The sequence below is a fragment of the Cebus imitator genome, unplaced genomic scaffold, assembly GCF_001604975.1.
Source record: "Cebus imitator isolate Cc_AM_T3 unplaced genomic scaffold, Cebus_imitator-1.0 Scaffold456, whole genome shotgun sequence".
Classification (NCBI taxonomy): domain Eukaryota; kingdom Metazoa; phylum Chordata; class Mammalia; order Primates; family Cebidae; genus Cebus; species Cebus imitator.
The window spans coordinates 451,189-477,661 of NW_016107771.1; the positions used below are offsets into that span (position 1 = coordinate 451,189).

General features: G+C 36.4%; 1 protein-coding gene across 1 annotated transcript in view; it reads left to right on the forward strand.

Moving 5' to 3' along the window:
• Positions 1-26,473, forward strand: part of DNAJC1 (DnaJ heat shock protein family (Hsp40) member C1) — a 216,974-nt gene that overhangs the window by 92,955 nt on the left and 97,546 nt on the right. The window contains exon 7 of the mRNA XM_017511880.1: positions 13,914-14,004. Within this exon, the coding sequence (XP_017367369.1) occupies positions 13,914-14,004 (91 nt within the window). The remainder of the gene's footprint in view (positions 1-13,913; positions 14,005-26,473) is intronic.

Sequence of the window (26,473 nt, forward strand, 5' to 3'; positions counted from 1 at the left end):
TTTTTTGTTTGGAGACGGAGTTTCACTCTTGTTACCCAGGCAGGAGTGCAATGGCGCGATCTCGGCTCACCGCAACCTCCGCCTCCTGGGTTCAAGCAATTCTCCTGCCTCAGCCTCCTGAGTAGCTAGGACTACAGACACGCGCCACCATGCCCAGCTAATTTTTTTGTAGTTTTAATAGAGACGGGGTTTCACCATGTTGACCAGGATGGTTTCGATCTCTTGACCTCGTGATCCACCCGCCTCGGCCTCCCAAAGTGCTGGGATTACAGGCTTGAGCCTCTGCGCCTGGCAAAAAAATACAATCTTTAGTACAGAGATAAAAGTAATAAAAATTTAATCCACTGTTTTCATTAAAAGCACAACCAGTAAAAAGGAACAGCATTCAAGCAGCTTGCCACCCATTATTTTAATAGCATTTAAGTGCATAGTGTTAAAAAAAAAAAAAAAAAAAAGAAAGAAAAACCACCTTTACATATACAAAAATATATATTGCTTTCCATTTTATTTGCAAATTTAAGAGGAGTGAGGACATTTTATCTTATATAACTAATCAGTTTCTGTTTCTATTTAGTCTTGATTAAACAATAAAATATGGATGTATATCATATTTACATGTCAGTTTCTTTTTTTGTATTTTACTATCAAAGCATATTTTATTAAATTATTGCTTTGTTAATTTTGATTGTTACATCAGGTTAGGGAATCCCCAACACATAAATATTTGAAGGTAAATAAAATACTTTTTGGTGTACAAATTTTGAGGTTGAGATTATAATTTTTGGAGAGAAATGTTTTATTTTAGAAAATAAGTCGTTATAATCTAGAGGACCAGATAATATCCTATTCAGTTCTACTAACTTTACATTTATATATTGGAGCTATTTTTCTTATTGTTTAAAGAAGCTAATGACTCCAACTTCCGCATTTTCATTTATTTTTCTCCTGTTAAAAATTTTATATTTAAAGGGGAAATGAACCAAATTGCTAGTGTACTTTTTCCTGTCCTTTCAGAAATTAACAGTTCTTTCATCAAAATAGTTCATCTTAACAGTTATTGCTTATAGAATCTTATATTTTGTTTACAATTAATAGAGAAAAATTATAGTATTTCAGTATTTTAAAGGGTTTGTTTTTAAGTTGTTTAGCATGTTATACTGTTTGCTTAAAAAAATATTCTGCAATGCTTTTATGCTGTCTGTAAGACTTAATGAGAGAGGGAAAGTCTTTTTATGACACTGATATGAAAATGAGACAAAAAATATTTTTAGGGCAGATTTTCTTATGCTTTTTTTTAAGTCTTGATTATGTTTTTCCAACTTTAGAATCTTTGCAGTAGGCAAGGCAAACCAGAATATAAGTTAATTTAAAAGTATATTCATGAGGCAGTATAAATTGAATATTGCATAAGATGTCAGTATTAAACACTTCTTTGTAATTTTAATCTAAGTAATTTGAAATAAAATTTATTTGGTAAAATTAACATATCTCTTGGTTGGCATTCAGGGTAATTTGCCAGACTAAAATCAACATATTATTATGACAGATTTATAATTTATTTAAAACTACTTGCCTGTGATACCTATTAATTCATGTAACAGATTGATTGTTTTGCCTCATCATAAATTTATAGAAAATACACAAAAATGAGGAATTTTATAGAAACTTTTTAGTTTCTTTAGAAATTCTGCTTTTTTAAACTGTTTGCTCAGTTTGAATTTTAAAGTTTTTACCTACTTGATGGTACCTTCTGCCTTTCGGTTTTGAGATGGCTAGATATTAGGCTTTCAAGATCTTATAAATCTAATTTTTAATTTTGTTCTAATTTCTTCCTCGTAAATGGATTTCAAGAAGAAAATTAAGATGGCTTTTTTTTTAAAGCAGATATTTCATAATTTATTTCTGCTTTGGGCATCTTAGATTGGTGTTTCTAGTGGTCACTAAAAAAGTAATGTAATGTAGTAGACTCTTTCAGATACACATTATAATAGTGAAATTACTTTAGATTTTTAAATATTGCTTATGAAATACATTAGCAAAACAGTACTGATCAGTTGCTGTCAGGATTAGATTTTTGTTTGCGTTTTGTTTTGTCGTATGCTATGACCTTTGTATTAACTTGAGATCTTCTTAAATAAGATTTTTATGAAATTTATAAGAAGTCTTTTTTAACCTGAAGTTTTCTGGATTGGTAATTGGGACAGTGGTCAAAAAAGAGCCCTGTTAAAGCTCTAAGAGTAAAATAAGATACGTACAACCTTAAACTTTTAAAATGTGTACTCTATGCACCACTTTTATGACATAGGACCAAAATGTGTACTCTATGCACCACTTTTATGACATAGGACCATTGTTTTATTTTTAAATAAGAGTCCACTGATTGAAGTTTCTTGTGCTTTCTCTGGCATAAACCATACCAATAATCTTGCTTTCTTTAAGGAAGAGTCAGCCGGACACGGTGGCTCACGCCTGTAATCCCAGCACTTTGGGAGGCTGAGGTGGGTGGATCATGAGGTCAAGAGACGAGAGCATCCTGGCCAACATGGTGAAACCCCATCTCTACTAAAAATACAAAAATTAGTCTGGCATGGTGGCACGCACCTGTGGTCCCAGCTACTCCGGAGGCTGAGGCAGAAGAATCACTTGAACCCAGGAGGCGGTGGTTGCAGTGAGCCAAGATTGCGCCACTGCACTCCAGCCTGGCGACACAGCAAGACTCTGTCTCCAAAAAAAAAAAAAAAAAAAATGTATAAAAAAAAAAAAAAAAAAAAAAAAAAAAAAAGGAGAGTCAAACTAGGGTCTTGTGAAGTAATGTAATTGTATAATCTTTATACATATATATGATTTCCAACAAGTCTTTCATAATTGGTTTTCTCACATCTAGTTAACCACATTTTAATTTACTTTTTATTTTTTAGAGGTAGGGTCTTGCTGTTGCCCAGGCTGGCCTCATGCTCCTAGGCTCAAGTCATCCCCCAACTTCAGCCTTCCAAGTAGCTGGGACTATAGGCACACGTCTCTGTGCCAGGCTTTTTTGGCTTTTTTTTGGACGGGGAGCGGGGGCGGATACCCTAGGTGGGACATGAAAACAGCATTTTAACAACTCTTATTTTGAGCTTGCCAAAACATTCAACTTAGTCTTCATAGAAGCAACTCTTACTTCTTACTCATATCTCATCCTTTTTTAGATAGTAATTAATTGAATCATGTAATCAGAATAACAAGTGTAACTACCACAAGCAGGTTTAAGAGTTAACACAACCAGCTCTTACAAGTATACAGTAAATTAGTTAAGCACATATAAGTTAAGAGAGTTTTACTTTTGGTGTAAATTCCTTGAATTTCATGAAAAGTTAATTAAAACTAAGCTGCAAATATTTGATGTCAGTATATAGCTATTGGTTAAGAAACAGGGTCGAAGCTAAAAGTGAGAGATTCACAGGCTTCCAGCAAGTGACCTTCATACTCAAATCTTGTCGTGGCAATAGTTCTTCACTCTAATTTCTTTCCTTCCCATTCATCCTCTAAATACTCATTCCTTTACTATACTTCACACGTATAAAGTCATCTGGTAGGATTGGGAAAAGTGGCATTTCTGGCTAATTTGGGCTCCCAAGTTCACTTTTATTACTTAGCATCTAAGAGCCCTAAGGAAACTCCTATTGCCTGTTTAGTTTACCTAAATTATTTTCTGTTTCCTCCCAAACAAAATTACAAATGCAAATAATTATTTTCATATTTGATGTGTAAGGAGTCTTTTGGTCAGATGTTTAGAAAGAGAATTCAGCCAGTTCAATAAAAATATTTAAACATATATCAGAACAAGGCAGTATTAGGGACTACAGAGATAAATATGCCTTCTCTAAGATCTTATAGTCAGGTAGCAGTCATAACACATGAATTTAAATAACCATTATACAATACAGTATATATGCTTCACGTGTTTAGTATGAACAATGACTTCTATAGATATTCAGAGAAGTAAGATTGTCTCTGTTTGGGATGACCAAGGAAAACTAAAAAGAGGAACCACTTGAACTGAATATTGAAAGATGAATAGACACTTAACAGTTAAGTGCCCACTTTGTATACTAGGTGGTATACAAAGATAATTTTGTAGATGTAGATCCAGTACGTCCCATAAAATCATACTGTGTTAAGGCTAAAAGCATCCTGAGGAAAACATATAACAGCCTTTTTTAAAGGAGGGTATCATGGAGCCCATTACTATCTTCTCAGACTGTATTCCAGGTCTCCACATTCTGAGTATATCCACTTAGGAATTTATATTATAACAGGTAAATCTGATGTGACAAGTCTAAAAATAATATTTAGACAGAATAAAGTTAATTGATAAGACAACAAAGTATTTCTTTGATTACATTCACCTGTGAAAGATATGTGTACATTGTTAGGAATGGTAGAAATAAAGTGTATAGTGACTGTGAAACCAGCAGAAAATATTAGAAGTAGTTCTGTGATTAGGCAAGATAGAGGTAAAAGTATCTCTTTGATAGTTCCCCTTGCTTCTTGAGAAGGTCCTTATTACCTCCAGAGCACTGGATTTTGTTCCTAGATATTGGGAGAATTATAAGAATTGATAGATTAGAAGAACAAAGCCAGAGTGAAAAGCTGTTATACTTAATGCATGTTAAATATTTGATAAATTACTATCAGACATTTCCCAAGTGGGTCAGTATTCAAGGAAAAGATGCATGGATACTGCTATATTTAGTCAAATGTGTGTGCCATAAAATTTATGTATTTACCTTTTCTACTTACGCAGAAAAGGTAAAAGTCAAGTGAGAAATTACAGGAAAAGAATACGGTGTTTATAAATCCACGTGAATGGAAGGCTGGTGTGTGCTTAGAGAGATGAGAGAACGTTGGAGAGTAGTAAAATGCATGACTGCATGCAAGAAGCAAGGGGAACTTAAGGAAGTGTGTTGAGTTAGCTAAGAAACCAAGTAGAGTGATCCCCAGAAGACATGGAGGGCTTAAATCCTTTGAGGCAAGAATTTAATTTTAACATTAAACGTATAGCTCCAGTGACACTTTGACATCTTACCAGTCTGTTTCTACTCTCATGGTGGGTTTGAAGGAAGTACATGTTCTCTTGGATTCTGACAAAACCAGTCTTCTTTGTTGGTTGCATTCAGCTTGTAACCTAGGAAATTTTTTTAACCTCCAAAATGCCCATCTTGGATATTTTTAAATAGATCATATGTTCTGTAACTTGGAAAATAGCAAGTAGTTGATGACATATAATCAGTGGCTCTGTGCATATTTTCAATTTAGCTGTTATAACTTAGTTTATTTTCCTCACTATATCAGAACCTTATATATTTGGGCCCAGAATAATACTTTAGATTGTTCAGACCATGAGTTTCACTCATAAAATCAGGAAGTGCCACATATCCCAAGTGATTACCAATCTAAATCATAGACACAGTTCTCTGCATTTTCTGAGATCAAACAGATCTTCAGTAGTCAGAATTTAATTTGCTTGAGAATTTGTTTGATTTTTCTAGGAATTCATTGTTTAAATTTCTCTCTGACTTATTTCTCGGTAGCATAATTTATAAAATATAAAACTCATTTGGTTGTGCATTGCCTAAAGTTGTAAATTTTTCACCTTTTTAAGTCACAGTCCCATCTTTTCTCACTATCAAGCAGATCTAACAAGAACGCCACTAAAATAAAAATTGTTGTGGGAAGTTTCCAGCATGCATATCTCCACCCCCATCAGGATGTATAGGTTGCCTAGGAGCAGTGGCTGAGAAAATAGAGGAATCTTCTCTGTACAGGTCTGGCTTTTACCTTAAAAAAAAAAAAAAAAGTTGCCTAAGAGTAAAGGGAGTACTATACTTTATAGAATTATCTATAAATGGAAGCATCCTCCCTCCCAAGAAGCTTCTTCTCCCATGGAGACTACAACTGTGGACAAGCCTGGAGGTCACCCTCCCTGACAACTAGGGCCCTTCGTTTCTAGCTCCATTGCTTCTACTTGCTAGGACTCTGTCAGAAACCAAACAAACAAAACATTCACAGCTAATTAGCAGGAAAAAAAGCTTCCAAAAGGCTAGGAGGCATTTGTTGCAAGCTGAGTCGCCTGCCCTTCCTCTTAGAGTTACACAGATTTTCCGAGGGATGAGGCAGAATACTCTAAAAACCTTTTTTAAAACTTTTCAGACTCACACACACAAACCTGACACAGGAAATATATAATCAAATGAAAAGAGATAGAGAACTCATTTGAATTTTTATAAGCTGAAACTCTACTGCTACAGGACAAAGGGATACAGGAAAACTGGAACGACCTTACAACATAAGGCAGGATTCCTTACTTCAGCCCTCTGAAAGTATATATCCTTGCATCTTACACAAGTACTCAGAGATCCAAAGGCAGATTATAGAGTTTTGTAGGTTATTGCTAGATATAGAAAAGATGAAAGCCACAAAATGGTAGGTAGGATGTTAGCAACATACAGTCTCATCAATTCCATGTTTTATAGATGAAAATACTTAAGATTCAGATGGTGCAACAATTTCCCCAAAGTGATACAACTAGTTAATGATAGAAATGAAACTTAGATGAAAGGAAATACTAAAATATAAGAAAAAAAATACATGAGAAATATAAAAACTAAAAAAGAATACATTTCTCCCCAGGTACATAACTAGAGCTTTATAGTATAAGCTGTCTAATCTTAAACTCCCTGTCAGATGTTCAGACTAATTATAATTACAAATTTTCCTCAACTTAACTATCGATAGCATCCTGATAAGCCCATCATAAGGAGAAAATACCGTAAGTTACTTACATTTAGCCTATAGTTGGGTAAAATAATCTGTAATACAAAGCCTATTTTATTTTTTTAAAATGCTAAATATCCCATATAATTTACTGAATACTGTTCCAAAAGAAAAAACAAACAGAATGATTGCATGGGTCCTGGAAATAGAGTTTCCACTAAATGCATATCACTGTCGCACAATCGTAACAGAAAAATTCTTCTGTTAAACCATCATTAAGTCTGGGATGTCTGTATGACTTAAGTTGTAGAAGGATTCTTACATTGAATTAGGGCTGAATAAATGGCTTCTAAAGTCTCTTCTATCTCTTGGACCAAACGGAAAAAGTAGTTTTTAGGCTTTGCATCTCCTTGAATATTACTGTCTCAGACCAGATGAAGACAGTAGCTTCTGGTTTTCTGTTTTATTACTTTTTGTGAATTTAGTCTTCTAATTCTGTACAGAAATTTTGACTCTTACAAAAATATACAATTTTAAAGTTTTTCTATATTCTTCATTGTAATTTTATTACATATTATATGTAATTCTGAGATTATAGTATAAATCAATGGGAGAACAAAACAATATAGAGCATTTGATTTTGTGGGCAGATTTTCAGAAATGTATGTATGGTATTTTCCTATATTAAAGGTTATTTCTAAGCTTCAAACAAAAAAGATTTGGGCTATCAAACAATCAAAAAGAAATAGAGCATCTTCCATATTTGTTTCTAGCTATCTTTCCTCTGAACTCTCCCACATTCCTTATTCCTGTCAGGACAAGTTTTATTTCCCTGCTCCTACCACTCTCAATCAATGCCCTGCTTTCTTTCTTTTTTATTTTAAGTTCCGGGGTGCATGTGCAGAATATACAGGTTTGTTACATAGGGAAACATGTGCCATGGTGGTTTGCTTAATACCCATCACCTAGGTATGAAACCCGCATGCATTATTACCTACTTATCCTGAAGCTCTCCCTCTTCCTGCCAATCACAGGCCCCCAGTGTGTGTTGTTCGCCTCCCTGTGTCCATGTGTTCTCCTTGTTAAGCTCCCACTTATGAGTGCAACCATGCAGTGTTTGGTTTTCTGTTAGTTTAGTACCCTTCTTTCTTAAGCTTTCTTTGGACTGCTTAATAGGTTGACGTTTATATGGAGAAATAAAAGTAAACCAAAACATTACAACAGTGCCGCCTCAGCATGTTCTTTTATCACTTAAATGAACTATGTGAAGAATGTTAAAGGATGGCTGGGGCGTGGTGGCTCACACCTATAATCCCAGTACTCTGGGAGGCCCAGGCGGGTGGATCACCAGAGAACAAGAATTCAAGACCAGCTTGGACAACATGGTGAAACCCCGTCTCTACTAAAAATACAAAAATTAGCTGGGTATGGCGGGTGCCTGTAATCCCAGCTACTCAGGAGGCTGAGGCAGGAGAATCACTTGAATTGAGAGGTGGAGTTTGCAGTGAGCCGAGATGTTGCCACTGCACCCTAGGCTGGGTGACAGAGCAAGACTCCATCTCAAAAAAAAAGAAAAAAAGAGGTTTAATGTAAAGGTGTTCTCTATCTCACAGCTCACTAACCTTGGAAATATTGTATCTTCAGGGCTTAGCTAAATTGTCATCATTATGAAGCCTTCCTTCATCAGGCCAACTGAAAAATTCCCATTGTAGGTTCTCTATACTAATTTTATAGCACTTACTATTTGTATTAATCACAAGAGATAGATAGACCTTAGTCTGTTTCTGTCATATGCCTTATGTCTGTCCCTGGTTGATAGGAAAGCGGGCATTCTGGTCTAGCTAGCCATTCAGGAGCTTAGAGCAATGATGTCTTCACTACCTTCTAGCTATATCCATGTGGAACATGTGGCCTCCTTGCTCATTATGACAAGAGTAGAGAGCTGGAGGATTTCCATGAGCTTTTCTGTGAGTTGGTTTGGAAATGACACTTGATATTTCCATCCACAGCCCATCTAGAACTAGTCCTCTGACCCCACCTAATCTTAAAAGGACAAGGAAATATGGGGAAACAGAATGTTGAGTGAGCACCACTTTCTTTGCCAGTACTTCATTCAAGAAATATTTATTTGGGCCAGGCGTGGTGGCTCACACCTATGATCCCAGCACTTTGGGAGGCCGAGATGGGCGGATCATGAGGTCAAGAGATCGAGACCATCCTGGCCAACATGGTGAAACCCTGTCTCTACTAAAAAATAGAAAAATTAGCTGGGTGTGGTGGCGCGCGCCTGCAGTCCCAGCTACTCAGGAGGCTGAGGCAGGAGGATTGCTTGAACCCAGGAGGCGAAGGTTGCAGTGAGCTGAGATTGCACCACTGTACTCCAGCCTGGCACCTGGCAGCTCTGTCTCAAAAAGAAAAAAAAAAAAGAAATATTTATTTTTTGAGTGCTTATTTACTTTGTACCAGGTACTCTTCAAGACCCTGGGGGAGGGAGTGGGAGAGGACAACAATTCCTATTCTCATGGAGCTTATATTCTATATTCCATATTCTGGTTAATATTTATAGTTTTTACATATTCTTTAAGGGAAACTGTTGTATCTTATATAATCTCCACTTATGCTAATAATGTACAACACATATACAATGGTTTAATAAATAAGTATAAATATCACTGTCGAGTGTCTTCTTGTGCAGGAACCTATACTCTGTGATTTCATACAAAGAACACGCATACATTCTCTAAGTTAGCCATTGTTTAAATGTAAAACCTGTCGCCTGATGTCTATGCAGGCAGGCTTTGAACTCTTCCAGAAATTTTAAGTGTTGGCTGGGCATGGTGGCTCACACCTGTAATCTCAGCACTTTGGGAGGCCAAGGCGAGCGGATCATCTGAGGTCAGGAGTTCAAGACCAGCCTGGCCAACGTGGCAAAACCTCATCTCTACTAAAAAATACAAAAATTAGCCAGGTGTGGTGATGGGTACCTGTAATCCAAGCTATTTGGAAGGCTGAGGCAGGGAGAATTGCTTTAACCCAGGAGGTGGAAGTTGCAGTGAGCTGAGATCACACCACCACACTCCAGCCTGGGTAACACAGCAAGACCCCTTCTTGGGGAAAAAAAAAGAAATTTTAAGTATTAATACAATTGCTTCTAGAATAAAAACTTTTGCTCATGGTTCCATTCATAAGGATTATAAACTCCTTGAGAAGAGGAGTTCTTTCTGTTTGGAAAAATGTAAACTCCATAATTTTAATACAGTATTATGGGGCAGGCAGTTCAGAGCCCTAATCAATTGAAATAAGCATCTAAGTATTCGTTAAATATTAACCTTCTGTAAGTTCCAGGTAGTATACTAGGGCTGTAAGGATGGATTAGAAGTTTATATCCACAAGAAATCTAACTTTCTGTGTAGGTAAACTGGAGCTTACTCTGGACCCAAAATAAGGTTTTTTTGCTTATCTTCCCCATTAAACAATTTTACCACAATTTTATTCACTTGAATTAGTCCCCCATGAAAAATGGGAGGTAAAAGGGGTTGAAAACAATTTATCTTATTTATCCTCTTTTGAATGCTTGAATTCAAAAGCATACCTTAAAGAATAGCCATGCCTTAGGATATACCTTAAAGAATACCTGGTTTCTTCTTGAATGCTACCTCCAAAATCAGTCTATTTCATTTTCAGGTAATTTTAATGATTAGAAAATTATTTCAAATGTATATAATATATACAAATGTTAAGTATAAATATCACTGTTTATACATATAAATATATATATTAATATATATTTCTTCCATATATACTATATATATTTTTGTTTTTGTTTTTCTTTTTCTTTTTTTAAGACAGTCTCACTCTGTGGCCCAGGCTGGAGTGTAGTGGTGTGATCTTGGCTCACTGCAACCTCCGCCTCCTGGGTTCAAGTGATTCTCCTGCCTCAGCCTCCTGAGTAGCTGGTATTACAGGCACGCACCACCATGCCCAGCTAATTTTTTGTATTTTTAGTAGAGATGGGGTTTCACTGTGTTGGCCAGGATAGTCTTGAACTCCTGCCCTCAAGTGATCTACCCACCTCGTTTTCCCAAAGTGCTAGGATTACAGGCATGAGCCACTACGCCCAGCCTTCTTCCTTATATTTATCCAAAATCAAAATTTTAATCTCTGGAACCATATATAGTAGTTTATACCATTCTTTCCTATAATAAATCTTAAGGTATTCTATGGTAGTTACTAAGATATCCCCAATCTTCTTATGTCTAATCTCTTTTAAAAATAGAGTTTCAAGCTGCCTCCCTATTTAATCACTTTCCTTTTAAAGTCTATTTTTCAGTGCATTTTAAAGTGTGATACCCCAAACTATACACAAGGATGGTTGAAACAATGTAGAGTTGTTTAGTAAAGTAGAATTGCTTGAGATCATAGATTATTAAGGAAGTAATGTTTCCTGGAGTGGGCATATTGTAATTTGATTTCAAAGCGTAGGTAAGATTTTAAAAAAAGAGAAAACATGAGGAACATTTAAATAAATGTTTAGAAATGGAGCAAAAGAAAGATAAAAACAGTGAATGAGACTAGGGAATGTATTGAAACTCTCAGATTAAGTAGAGTAGATTAAGGTGATTGGGTGGATTACAGCCCTCAGATAAGTGTGGTTTTGGATTAAATGTGTATTTCAAAGAGGAAGTTTAGTGGGATTGTGTGCCATAGCAGAAAGAAGAAACACTAACAGAAATGTTCAAATTTGTCAGGACTACTAGGAATAGGTTACTACTATGCAGCAAAATGAAGTGAGAAGGATGCAATTAAAGAGGTCACATAGCAAGAAGATACAGGATTTGGCAGGGCAATTTTGGTGAAGTATGAAGCACAAAACTCATCCTTTGTGTTAGAAAACAATATTCTTGTCAAATTGGTGGAAATAGTAATAAAAACCTTGTAGAAGATGTCATTCTAAGTGTTTCTCAGGTATTAACACATTTAATCTTCATAACAGCCCTATAAATTAGGTACCTTTATTATCCCCATTTTATGGATGAGAAGATTCAGAGAAGTAAAATAATTTGTTGAATGTCAAATAATAAGATGGCAGAGCTGAGAGGTTAATTCAGATAGTCTGGTTCCAAAATCTGTCCTCTTAATTACCATATTATATTTCACTGTGCTATACTGTTATGATTGATCAGCCTACTTTCTTTTACCTCTCATAAATAACTAATCTGTGCCCTTCTTTTCTTGCATGTGCCACATTTCCTACTCCCCTCAAGGAGCCAATGCCTTCCTGACCTTTTCTTCTTCCCTACTATTAAAAACTACTCTGTGGAAAGAAGCTAATAAGCTCATTCATTCATTCACACCAAGGTATAAATGACTGATATGGCTTAATATAAAATAATACTTCTTTAGGTTTGACTTTTTATAAGGGATGTGGGGATTGTTAAGGGAATGTAAAACCTTAACCCAAAACCCTGCTGAAACTTAAACCATATATTGGCATAGGAGGATGAATAAGTTGGGTGCATGGCCATCTGTGCTCTTCCAATCTTACCATTTTAGCTGGCCTAGGGCTTGTGTGAATCCTTCTCATAGAAATAAGATAGGAATGTAAAAGAGGGGATGAAAAAAATAAGAGATCTTTTACTATATTGATAATGTATCTGTATTATATTGATTCACTGATTTTAGGAATACCTAATTCTTAGGTGGAGAAGTTCTGATATGAACCCAAGAGACACAGACACCCAGGAGAAAGCTTTAATTTTGACACAGTCATAGAGGAAAAGAATTTCTAAGGTTTCAATATTTATGTATTTACATCTGAGTCAAAGTAGTGTCAAAGATTTTGTTCCTTTATTTCCTGCAGAAATAAAACTCTCTCAGATGGGTCTATGGTTTGTCTGCTCTAAGAATCTTACGGTCTGGAAATACTACCCTAGAGTTATTCTTGATACTTTTCTTTTTCTTATTTCACATCATTCATCAAGCTCCTTCATTTCTTGCTTTATTAGGTTTTTCATATATTTCAGTCTAGTTCTAATTCAGCAAATACTTACTGAGTACCTGCTTTTTGCCAGATACTGTGCTCTGGGCATCTAAGTATCTGTATCCCAAATTTCTCATCTGGAAGAGAATATAACATGATACAAGCAGTTGTTGATGTGTTTAAATACAGAAGTAGTATACAAGGGAGAATTACACTGCCAGAGAAGGTCAGAAAAACTTGCAAAGGAGATGGGGCTTGAATGGGTTTTCAAGGATGAATAAGAGTTCATCATAATAATGGCAGGGAAGCACAATATTGTAGGCAGAGGGCAAAGCAATTGCACAGACATAGAAGCACAGTGTGGGCTGGCAGCTATTAATACAAGTGGTATTCCTACAGAATATATGAGGTTTGAACCAAGGAGTGTGGTAAAAAATCTGTCTTGCTTATTTTCATTGTCAGGATCTCATATGCCTAGAGCATCAACTTGTTTATTTTTATGTATGTCATTATTTAAGACCTAGTCTTTTTTTGGTACACCACTAAAGCCTTACCTGTGTGCCACTTACTGAGACTTCAGCCACTGTATCTTGTTACCTAAGTGTGTGTATGCAGTATGTGTCCTCAGTCTCAGTCCTCAAGACTTCATGGTAACTGTTTTTATACTGGTCTCTAAGAGTGGTAGAAGGAAGAGTGGCAACTTTTACTTTTATTACATGCTTATATATGTTTTATAATCAGATTTGAAAATAATAATTTTGAATATCTATTGTAGTTAAAGGGCTAATATGAAAATAGCAGTAGTACTTTGTTAGTCACAGTAATATAATTTACTGTGCCAAAACAGTTCAGCAAATGAGTTTTTCTACTCTCTGTATATGCAGCAGTATATTATGAAAATAGCATACAATGGAAGAAAACAGGAAGGAAGAGGATACCTTCTTATCATATCTGAGAGAAAAAAGAGTTCAAATTTATACTCATAAAATTTCTTCTTGTACCCAGCTCTCCAGGAGAGAAAAATCATAGAGAAATGTTTATTAATTTCTGTTCATCATAAAATTTGAAAACAAAAAGCCTACTTATAAAATGAATATAATGCTTTAAAATTAAGTTATATGGAAAATACTGAAGCAAACTGATTTTTATGTTAATTTATGTTTAACTTTTTTTGAAGGATGCTGGACAGTTTTATGCTAAATATAAAGAAACAAGATTGAAGGAAAAGGAAGATGCACTAACTAGAACTGAACTTGAAACACTTCAAAGTGAGTTTTAAACATTAGTGTATTAACAATATCATATAAAACTATTTAAATGTGAATTATCTTTTAAATTCAGCGGTAATTAAATTTTCTGATTGTCTTTTTTTTCCCCACTTATAGTGTAGTCACTTGTATTTAATGTATTTGACATGAACCATACTACATTATAGTATTACTTAACCACCCAAGTTCAATATCCCTCCCAAAGTGCTGGGATTACAGGTGTGAGCCACTGCGCCTGGCCTCAATATCAGAAGGAAGGATAAAATCAGCTTGGGTCATGTAATTCCTCAATTCCAGGGTCATCTAAAGTCTGCAAAGCCCTAAAATACTTCAGTACTGTAATTAGAGTTAATATTTAGTGCTAGTTTAACAGTTAATCACCCAACTTGCTGTGTAACAGTTGTAGCTAGGAAACCTGAAAATAGGCTGGGCGCGGTGGCTCATGCCTATAGTCCCAGCACTTTCGGAGGCCGAGGCAGGCGGATCTCAAGATCAGGAGATCGAGACCATCTTGGCCAACATGGTGAAACCCCATCTCTACTAAAAATACAAAAAATAGCTGGGCTTGGTGGCACGCACCAGTAGTCCCAGCTACTCAGGAGGCTGAGGCAGGAGAATCACTTGAACCCAGGAGGGGGAAGTTGCAGTGAGCTGAGATTGTGCCACACACTCCAGCCTGGCAACAGAGGGAGACACTGCCTCAAAAAAAAAAAAAAAAAGGGAAACCTGAAAATACCAATAATTTTTGTTTTGAAAGTCTTTGTTTCATTTGCAATATTGTTATATAGCATGAACAACCTTGAATGAATTATCAGTATGTTGAAAAGAAATCATCCATTTACCACAGACAGTTCTTGCTAATTTTAGGGAAAATTGAACATATTATTTAAAAAGGTATTTTCTCAGCCCCAGTCCTTTTGTTTATTTTTGTCTCAAGCACTTAATACTACTTTAATTTATATATTAGTTTTGTTTACCATCTGATTTCCAACCCCAACACCCGAAATAGAATGTAAGCTCCATGAGGGTAAGGACTTTTATCTGTTTTGTTACTGTTATGTCCCAGGTTCTGGGGATTTGAGTGTGATCATTTTAGGGGGTCATTTTTCAGTCTGTCACAATCCTGCAGATGTCTGGACAGCTTTAGAACAGAGACTGTTCATCTTTGTGTCTGCAGCATCAATTAGTGTCCTGGCATGTAATAAATGTTCAGTAAATGGATGAATGTATGCATTCATGTAATGTCATGAATACTAATGAGCATCCACTGAGCACCTACCCATATAAAACACCATCTCAAGGAGCACATAATTTAATTCAAAAAGTTTCAGTACTTACAAATAGGAAATAATATTCATATCAACTATATAATTGTTTAATGTAGACTTCTGTTAAGAGGAAGGAGTTAGCATGATAGAGGATTATTACATACCAAGGTTGACGTGTGTTAAGAAGTAGGAGTGTGCAAATGAAACTGTCATTTTTATATAACTGTTATTTTAGAAAAAAATGGTACATAACATTTTCTAAGCCTTTACAGACTAATCACAAGGAAAAGAAAAATTACATTTGTAAGAAAAGAGAGAATATCAGCCAGGCGCAGTGGGTCACGCCTGTAATCCCAGCATTTTGGAAGGCTGAGTTGGGTGGATCATCTGAGGTCAGGAGTTTGAGGCCAGCCTGACCAACATGGTGAAATCCCATCTCTACTAAAAATACAAAAATTAGCTGGGCATGGTGGCAGACACATGTAATCCCAGCTACTGGGGAGGCTGATGCAGGAGAATCACTTGAATCTGGGAGGCGGAGGTTGCAGTGAGCTGAGTTCATGCCATTGCAATCCAGCCTGGGTGAAAAGAGTGAAAGACCATCTCAAAAAAATAAAAGAAAGAAAGAAAAGAGAAGAATATCAAATTAATCCAAAATTTACCTGTAGTGACAATATGATTACACTACATTGCATTGCTCTCATAGACATGGCTTATCATTTCTATGTAATTTTTGTTAAAAAAAAAAATCACTTACTTGTAATTTTGGTAGATGTGTTAGAATTATTTAATAGTTACAAGACCAAGTATATACACTACCTCTTTTCAAATTGGGGGTTAAACATGAAGTGTTTATCACTATGCAGAAGCTCCTTTTGGAGTTTTTAACTATTTTTCCAAAATTGTTCACTGACTTTTGTTCTGCTTGAGAGTTTGATACAATTCTCAAACAGATTTAATAGTCTCTCGGCCGGCCGTGGTGGCTCATACCTGTATTCCCAACACTTTGGGAGGCCATGGCGGGCAGATCACCTGAGGTCAGGAGCTCAAGACCAGCCAGGACAATATGGTGAAACCTCCTCTCTATCAAAAATACAAAAATTAGTCAGTTGTGGTGGCAGGTGCCTGTAATCCCGGCTACTCAGGAGACTGAGGCTGGAGAAATCACCTGAACCCTGGAGGCAGAGGTTGCAGTGATCCAAGATCATGTCACCGCACTCCAGCCTGGGTGACAGGGCAAGACTTCAATCTCAAAAAAATCTCTTCTTATTTTGTTATTGTCTGATTATATAAAAATCACAGACTAAAAATATATTTATATCTGAAAGTGAAATGTGTAACAGTCTTCTAAAACATTTGAAAATTCATCACTAGCTTATCAGTTATTGAAACTCAGAATGGAATAAGTAAATACCGGAACGAATATTAAAAACAATTCTCATACTATGCTCTGAATAATAAGACTGTTATCTCAATGCTTCTTTTATCAGTGGTATATTTAGAAAAGGTGATGGTATCAACATCAAGAATGTTAAATAACAGTCACATTTACTGTTAACAATGTCAGACTGTCATGTATTTTTTAATGTAGTCTCTAATGGTTACATGCAAAGAATATTTTAATTAATTTTGTTAACTTCATTACAGTATGCTGCATTGTATACTTTAGAGTTAATATATAAGGCCCCAAATCCCCCAGTGTGCCTTTCATTTGCCCCATCCTTCTTAATTTTAAAGACCATCATCAGAATATCAAATTCATAATAACATTTCCATCTACTTAATTGAGTAAATGCATCTCATGTAGTTTAGCAGTAGCTGTTTTATGCTGCCTGTTTTTCATGACCTAATTGCTAATCTGCCTTCATCTGCTTTACTGCTTAGATTGTACCGTGTTCTCTGACGGCTGCACTAGAACTACTTTTAGTAGGGTGTGATAATCTTATTAAAATGGTATTTTAGATATATCTGTGTCTCACATATTTTGATTTTTTTTTTTTTTTTTTTGAGGCAGAGTCCCACTCTATCACCCAGCAATGGTGTGATCTCGGCTCATTGCAAACTCTGCCTCCCAGGTTCAAGCAATTCTTTCACTTCAGCCTTCTGGGTAGTTGGGATTACAGGCACTCACCACCATATTAGCCGGCATGCCCAGCTAATTTTTGTATTTTGAGTAGAGACAAGGCTTCACCATGTTGGCCCAGGCCGGTCTTGAACTCCTGATTTCAAGTAATTCACCCACCTCGGCCTCCCAAAGTGCTGGGATTACAGGCATGAGCCACCTCGCCTGGCCACATACTTTGATATATTTTTGTTTAACTCAGCTCAGTATTTTTTTTCTTGAGATTCCCTCTTTGATCTATTGATTATTTAAAAGTATATTGTTTAGTTTCCAAATGTTCAGAGACCTTTTTGTTATATTTCTATTAGCAATTGGTAGTTTGATTCTCTTTTCATCAGGAAGCATACTCTGTATGAGTTAAATTCCTTTAAATTTGTTCAGGTCTGTTTTATGGCCCAAGATATGGTCCATCCTGGCATGTATTCCATGGACGTTTGAAAAGAATCTGTATTCTGCTGTGGTGAATTGGAGTGTTCTACAAATATCAGTTAGATTCAGTCAACTGATGGCATTGAGTTGTATATCATTGCTGATTTATAGATTTAGTTATGTTATCAATTATTGAGAGGGGATATTGGACTTTTTGACTGTATTTGTAAATTTGTCTTCAGTTCCATCAGTTTTTGCTTCACGTTTTGCAGCTCTCTTGTTTTGTACACACGCGTTTAGGATTGCTGTGTCATCTTGGTGGATCTTTTTATCATTATATAATGTCTCTCTTCGTTATTGGCAATTTGTTTTTGACTTAGAGTCTGCTTTACCTTACCTGATACTAATATAACTACTTCTGCTTTTTTTAAAATTAATTTTTATATGGTATATCTTTCTAATCCTTTTACTTTTAACTTACCTATATTGTTATATTTGAAGTGAGTTATAGATAGCATATACATGTAAAAAAGATGTAAAACCATGTATGTGTGCATGTGTGTGTGTATTAAATAGACAATTTGTGTATTTAAACCATTTACATTTAATGTAGTGATTGATATGTTAGGGCTTAAGTCTGCCATTTTATTTTTTGTTTTCTATTTTTCTCTCACATTATCATTTCTCTGTTTTCTTCTTTCTGCCTTCCTGTGGTTCAATATTTCTGAGAATGCCTCTTGAATTTATTTATAGTGTTTTTTAGTGTATTTCTTTGTATCACTTTTTAATGGTTATAACAGGTATAATGTTATATATACATAACATATCACAGTCTACTGGTATAAGATTTTAGCTATTTAAAGTGACATACATACATTACCTCCCCTTAAATCCCTTTACCTTCCTTATTTATAATATAATTGTCTTGAGTATTTTCTCTATAAACACTGAAGGTTATAATTTTGCTTTAGCAGTCATATATAATTAGAAAACTTAAGAGGAGGAAAGTCTATTGCCTTTACTCATGTTTTTACTCTTTCGTTCTTTCTTCTTTCCTGGTCGTCCAATGTATTTTCTTTTATAATTTCATTTCCGTTTATAGAGCTTCCTTTAGCCATTATTGCAGGATAGGTCCACTGGTGACAAATTCTTTTAGTTTTCCTTCACCTCAGGATATCTTGGTTTTCCCTTCATTCTAGTAAGATATTGTCACAGGATATTAATTTCAGGTATAACAGTTATTTTCTTTCAGTATTTGAAAAACACTGTGCCACTTCCTTCTGGCCTCCATGGTTTGGGGTGAAAAATACACTGTTACTTGAATTATATTTGTACTGCAGATATGGTCTTATTTCTCTGTTGCTCCTTTAAGTTGCTGTTCAGAGTCTCAAAACTTCCCAGGGCTGTGTTCCCTTTTTTGCTTTTTCAGTCTACTTTCTGTTTTTTAGATTGGGCAATTTATGTTTTTCGAGTCTCAAATTCAGATTCTTTTCTCTGTTTGCTTCATTCTGCCATTGAGCCCTTCCATTCAGTTTTTAACTTGAGTTAGTGTACACATCAATTCTGACATTTCTGTTTGGTTCTTCTATATGCCTTCTATTTCTTTGCTGAAACTTTATATTTATTTGTTTCAAGAGTATTCATTATTGCTTGTCATATCATTATTACATGGCTTCTTTAATAGCTCAGTCAAGTCATTTAAATATCTCTTTCATCTTGTTGGCATCTGTTACCTTTTCTCATTCAAATTGAAGTATTCTTGGTTCTTGTTGTGACAACTGTTTTTTTATTTAAATTTGGATATTTAGGGGTATTATGAAACTTTGAATCTTATTTTAATCTTCTGTTTTACCTGGGCTTCTCTGACAATACTCAAGCCATGGAAGGGGTAGTGCTGCCTGTTACTGCTAGGTAGGATTGAAGTCCGAGTTTCCTATGTGGTCTGTTTGACAGTTGAGGAACAGAGTATTTATAGATTCTCAGGTGGGTGTGGTTCCTGTTTGCCACTAGACCTCCATTAATAACACGCTGCCTGTGAGGTAGAGCAGGAATACCTACTTACTACTCCCCACTTGGCCTCCACTGACATTACGTGGTGATGGCCTCGCTACCATGGGGCAGTTTTGAAAGCCCTGATTCTCCACTAGGCTTCCTTTTTTTTTTTGACATGGAGCCTCGCTGTCTTGTCCAGGCTGGAGTGCAGTAGCACAGTCTTGGCTCACTGCAACCTCTCCCTCTGAGGTTCAAGTGATTCTCCTGCCTCAGCCTCCCCGGTAGCTGGGATTACAGGCACACACCACCACACCCAGCTAATTTTTGCATTTTTAGTAGAGACAGGGTTTCACCATGTTGGCCAGGTTGGTCTCGAACTCCTGACCTCAGGTAATCTGCCTGCCTCAGCCTCCCAAAGTTCTGGGATTACAGGTATAAGCCACTGCACCAGCCCTCTAGGCTTCTTCTGTAACCACACTGTGTGGTAGAGGGTGAGACACCTATTACTTCTCGGTGGATATGGAGGTTCAAGCTACCCCTGTTGGTCTCCACTGACTTTATTAGCAGGAGGAGCCTCCTTATCTTTTAGCCTTTTCTCTCACATCACCCTGGTGGGGAGTCTGGATGACTCATTACAGGCTGGCAATGGCAGAAGCCTAAGTTTCCCGTTAGTTTTTGCTCTCATGGTTGGTAGTAGGATGGGGATGACACTACTTCCTGTCTTGTTTGCCTGAATTAGTGGTTATTGTCTAAAAGCTTTATCTTTTAGACAAAAGATAAATGTCTTTGCCCTCTCTTTTTTGGTCCTTTAGCTAGGGAGAGCAGGCTTTTTTTGTTTGTTTGTTTCACCTATATGTGTGTGTGTCTGCCTGTTAGTGTTTCCGGGTTGCTAGTTTCCCCAGCACCAAGTCTGGGATATATAAGAAACTCAAAGAAAACACACAGAACTGACCACCCTGGGTATTCCTTGAGTCCTGCAGTACCTAGCTGGTCAGCCTTCTCTCTAACTTACAAATTCTTCTTGTGTTTGTTTTATATATAATGGTTAAGATACAAGTAAACACATAGCTTGTTTACTCTTTTACCTTTTTTTACAATTCTTAGAGGAATGTGGAAAAGTTCTCCATATTTTCTGAAATGGAAGTTTTATATTAATTTCTGGTATGGTTGGGATCTTCCCCCCTCGCCCAAATCTCATGTCAAAATATAATCACCAGTATTGGAGGTGGAGCCTGATGGGAGGTGATTAGATCATGGGGGCAATTTCTCATGAATGGTTTAGCACTATCCCCTTGGTGCTGTTCTTGAGACAGTGAGTTATCATGAGATCTGCTTGTTTAAAAGCGTATAGCACCCCCTGCCTCTCGCGCTCTCGTTTCTGCCCCTGCCATATAAGACACCTGCTCTTCCTTTGCTTTCCACTGTCATTGAAAGCTTTCTGAGACCTCTGCAGAGGCAGAAGCACTCATGCTTTCTGTACAGCCTGCAGAGCTGTGAGCCAGTTAAAACTGTTCTTTATAAATTACCCAGTCTTGGGTATTTATTTATAGCAATGTGAGAATGAACTAATACGCTTTGTAAAGTGATTTTTAAAAACTTATTTATTTATTATTTTTAAACTTTTAGGCTTGGGGGAACATGTGAAAGTTTGTTACACTGGTAAACTCATGTCATAGGGATTTGTTGTACTGATTATTTCATCACCACATATTAAGCCCAATCAATAGTTATTCTTTCTGCTCCTCTCCCTCCTCCCACCCTCCAGGCTCAAGTAGATCCCAGTGTCTGCTGTTTCTTTCTTTGTGCTCATAAGTTTTCATCATTTAACTCCCACTTGTAAGTGAGAACATGTGGTATTTGGCTTTCTGTTCCTGCTTTAGTTTGCTAAGGATAATATCCTCCAGCTCCATCCAGGTTCCTGCAAAAGACATAATCTCATTCTTTTTTATGGCTGCATAGTATTCCATGGCATATATGTACCACATTTTCTTTATCAAATTGGTCATTGATGGGCACGTTGATCCGTGTGTCTGCTATTGTGAACAGTGCTGCATTGAACATTTGTGTACATGTATCTTTATGGTAGTATGATTTACACTCTTCTGGGTATATACCCCATAATGGGATTACTGGGTTACATAGTAGTTCTGCTTTTAGCTCTTTGAGGAATCACCATACTATGTTCCATAATTGTTGAACTAATTTTCACTCCCACGAGGTGTTCCCTTTTCTCCACAACCTTGACATCATCTGTTATTTTTTTTTTTTTTTTGAGACGGAGTTTCACTCTTGTTACCCAGGTTGGAGTGCAATGGCGCGATCTCGGCTCACCGCAACCTCCGCCTCCTGGGTTCAGGCAATTCTCCTGCCTCAGCCTCCTGAGTAGCTGGGATTACAGGCACGCACCACCATGCCCAGCTAATTTTTTGTATTTTTAGTAGAGACGGGGTTTCACCATGTTGACCAGGATGGTCTCAATCTCTTGACCTCGTGATCCACCCGCCTCAGCCTCCCAAAGTGCTGGGATTACAGGCTTGAGCCACCGCGCCTGGCCCGTCTGTTATTTTTTGACCTTTTAATAATAGTCATTCTGACTGGATTGAGATGGTATCTCATTGTGGTTTTGATTGGCATTTCTCTAATAATCAGTGATATTGAGCTTTTTTTTCATGTGCTTGTTGGCTGCATGGATATCTTCTTTTGAAAAGTGTCTGTTTATGTCATTTGCCCACTTTTTGATGGGGTTGTTTGTTTTTCTCTTGTAAATTTATTTAAGTACCTTATAGATGCTAGATATTAGACCTTTGCCACAAAAATAGTTTGCAGAAATTTTTCTCCCATTGTGTAGGTTGTCTGTTTACTCTGTTGATGGTTTCTTTATGCTGTGTAGAAGCTCTTAAGTTTAAATCTTACTTGTCAATTTTTGCTTTTGTTTCTATTGCTCTTGGTGTCTTTGTCATGAAATCTTTGCCTGTTCCTATGTCCAGGATGGTATTGCCTATGTTGTCTTCCAGGGTTTTTATAGTTTTAGGTTTTACATTCAAGTCTTTACTCCATCTTTAGTTGATTTTTGTATATGGTGTAAGGAAGGAGTCTAGTTTCAATCTTATGCATATGGCTAGCCAGTTATCCCAGCACCATTTATTGAATAGGAAGTCCTTTTTTTAATGGTTGTTTTTGTCAGCTTTATCAAAGGTCAGATGGTTATAGGTGTGCAGCCTTATTTCTGGGCTCTCTGTTCTGTTCCATTGGTCTCTGTGCCTGTTTTTGTACCATTACCATTCTGTTGTTACTATAGCCCTGTAGTATAGTTTGAAGTCAGGTAGCATAATGCCTTCAGTTTTGTTCTTTTTACTTAGGATTGCCTTGGCTATTCAGGCACTTTTTCATTTCGTATGAATTTTAAAATAGTTTTGTCTAGTTCTTTGAAGAATGTCATTGTTAATTTGATAGGAATAGCATTGAATCTGTAAATTACCTTGGGCAATATGGCTGTTTAAATGATATTGATTCTTCCTATCCATGAGTATGGAATGTTTTTCTGCTTCTTTGTGTCTTCTCTGATTTCTTTCTTTGAATTTTGTAATTCTCATTGTAGAGCTCTTTCACCTCCCTGATTGGCTGTATTCCTACGTATTTTATTCTTTTTGTGGCAGGTGTGAATAGGACTGCCTTCTGATTTGACTCTCAGCTTGGCTCTTCCTTGAGTACCGGAGTGCTAGTGATTTTTGTACATTGATTTGTATCCTGAAACTTTGCTGAAGACGTTTACCAGCTAAAGAAGCTTTGGTGCCAAAACTGTGGGGTTTTCTAGATGTAGAATCATGTCATCTGCAAACAGGAATAGTTTGGCTTCCTCTCTTCCTACGTGAATGCCCCTTATTTCTTTCTCTTGCCTAATTGCTCCAGCCAGGACTTCCAGTACTTCTAATGTATTCAGTGGAAGTGGTGAGAGAGGGCATCCTTGTCTTGTGCCAATTTTCAAGGGGAGTACTTAGTTTATTGAGAGTATTTATTTATTTATTTATTTATTGAGGTGGAGTTTTGCTCTTGTTGCCCAGGCTGGAGTGCAGTCACACAATCTTGGCTCACTGTAACCTCTGCCTCCCAGGTTCAAGCAATTCTCCTGCCTCAGCCTCCCGCGTAGCTGGGATTACAGGCATGCACCACCATGCCTGGCTAATTTTGTATTTTAAGTAGAGACAGGGTTTCACGATGTTGGACAGGCCGGTTTCGAACTCCTGACCTCAAGTGATCCACCCACTTCAGCTTCCCAAAGTGCTAGGATTACAGGCGTGAGCCACTGTGCCTGACCTATTAAGAGTTTTTAACATAAACGGGTGTTGAATTTAATTGAAAGCTTTTTCTTTGTTACTCAGGTCTTTAGTTCTGTTTATGTGATGAATCACATTTATTAATTTGCATATGTTGAACCAACCTTGCTACCTGAGGATGAAGCATATTTGATTGAGGTGGATTAGCTTTTTGATGTGCTACTGGATTCAGTTTGCAAATATTTTGTAACTTTTGTGTCATTGTTTAATCGAGGATATTGGCCTGCAGTTTTTGTTGTTGTGTCTATGCCAGGTTTTGGTATCAGGATGATGCTGGCCTCTTATAATGAGTTTGGGAGCAGTCCTTCCTCCTCAATTTTTTAGAATAGTTTCTGCAGCAATAGTACCAGCTGTTCTTTGTATATCTGGTAGAATCCAGCTGTGAATCCTTCAGGTCTTGGGCTTGTTTTTAGTTGGGAGCCTGTTTATTCTGGATTCAGTTTTGAAGCTTGGTTTTGTTCTATTCAGGGAATCAATTTCTTCCTGGTTCAGTCTTGGGAAGGTGTATGTGTCCAGGAATTTATTCATCTCTTCTAGGTTTTCTAGTTCGTGTGCATAGAGGTTTTTGTAGTAGTTTCTATTGGTTATTTTTACTTCTATGGGGTCAGTGGTAATGATGATTCCCTTTATCATTTCTAATTGTGTTTATTTGGATTTTCTCTATACTTTATTAGTCTGCCTAGTGGCTTATCTATCTTACTAATTGTTTTAAAAAAAAAATCTATTTCTGGATTTGTTTGTATTTTGAATGGTTTTTCTTGTCTCTGTTGCCTTCAGTTCAGCTCTGATTTTGGTTGTTTTGTCTTCCGCTAACTTTGGGGTTGATTTGTTCTTGCTTCTCTAATTCTTTCTATTGTGATGTTAAGTTGTTAATTTGATGTCTTTCTAACTTTATGATGTGGGTACTTAATGGTATGAATTTCCCTCTTGACACTGCCTTAGCTGTGTCCCAGATATTCTGGCATGTTGTATCTTTGTTTTCATTAATTTCAAAGAACTTCTTAATTTCTGCCTTAATTTAATGGTTTATCTAAAAGTCATCCAAGAGTATGTTGTTTAATTTCCATGGAATTGTATGCTTTTGAGCAGGTGTCTTAGTCTTAACTTCTGTTTTTATTGCACTGTGGTTTGAGAGTCTGTTTAGTATGATTTCAGTTTTTTTGCATTTGCTGAGGATAATGTTCAATTATGTAATCAATATTAGAGTATGTGCCATGTGGCAAGGAGAAGAGGGTAGAAAATTCTGTAGAGATCCATCAGATCCATTTGGTCCACTGTTGAGTTCGGATCCTGAATATCTTTGTTAATTTTCTGCCTCAGTGATCTGTCTAATTCTGTCAATGGATTGTTGAAGTCTTCCACTATTATTGCAGGTGAGTCTATGTCTCTTTCTAGGTCTCTAAGAACTTGCTTTATGAATCTGGGTCCTCCTGTGTTGGCTGCATATATATTTAGGTTAGTTAAGTCTTGTTGAATTGAACCCTTTACCATTATGTAATGTCCTTCTTTGTGTTTTTTAATCTTTAAATTAGGATTGCAACCCCTGCTCTTTTCTGTTTTCCATTTGCTTGGTAGTTTTTCCTTCATTTCCTTATTTTGAGCCTACGGGTATCATCACTTGTGAGATGGGTGTCCTGAAGATAGCATACCTATTGAGCCTTTTTTTTTTTCAATCCAGCTTGCCATTCTCTGTGCCTTTTAAGTGGGGCATTTAGCACATTTACATTCAGGGTTAGTATTAATATGTGTGGATTTGATCCTGTTATTGCATTGCTAGCTGGTTATTATGTTGGCTTGTTTGTGTGGTTGATTTATAGTGACACTGGTCTGTGTATTTTTGTGTCAGCCTATAGCAGTCTTTAATTGCTGTTTAGTGCTCCTTTATAAATGCTTATTTACAAACACGTCAAACACTTGCAATTGTGATGAAACACCCTAGAACTAAATTCAAAACAATTGAATTTATTTGCTTTTTAAAAAATAACTCCTCTTTATGCAACCCAAATTAGTTCTGCTATTACTCTGCTTCAATGGTGATATCATATTTCTCAGTGTAAAAGCATCATCAATAATTATTCAGTCATTTCTCCAAATAGCATTTACTATGTTAATAGTTTTGTTTCTCTGTGAAGAAATAGTAAATAGTCATACACATACAAACACTTACGTACCCACATATAGTTATACTTGAATACTTTTGTTTCTAGGAGACTTGCTGGGGAAAAGGCTAAAGATTTTAATTTTAATGGATATATTTAGACTGCTTTCCAAAAAGGCTGTAATAGAATAATTCACCTTTCCCCCACCAATTTAGTAGCCTTTTCCCTGCCAACAGTACGTCTTAATTAGAGTTTAAATTTGAACTCATATGATTGGTATAAAAT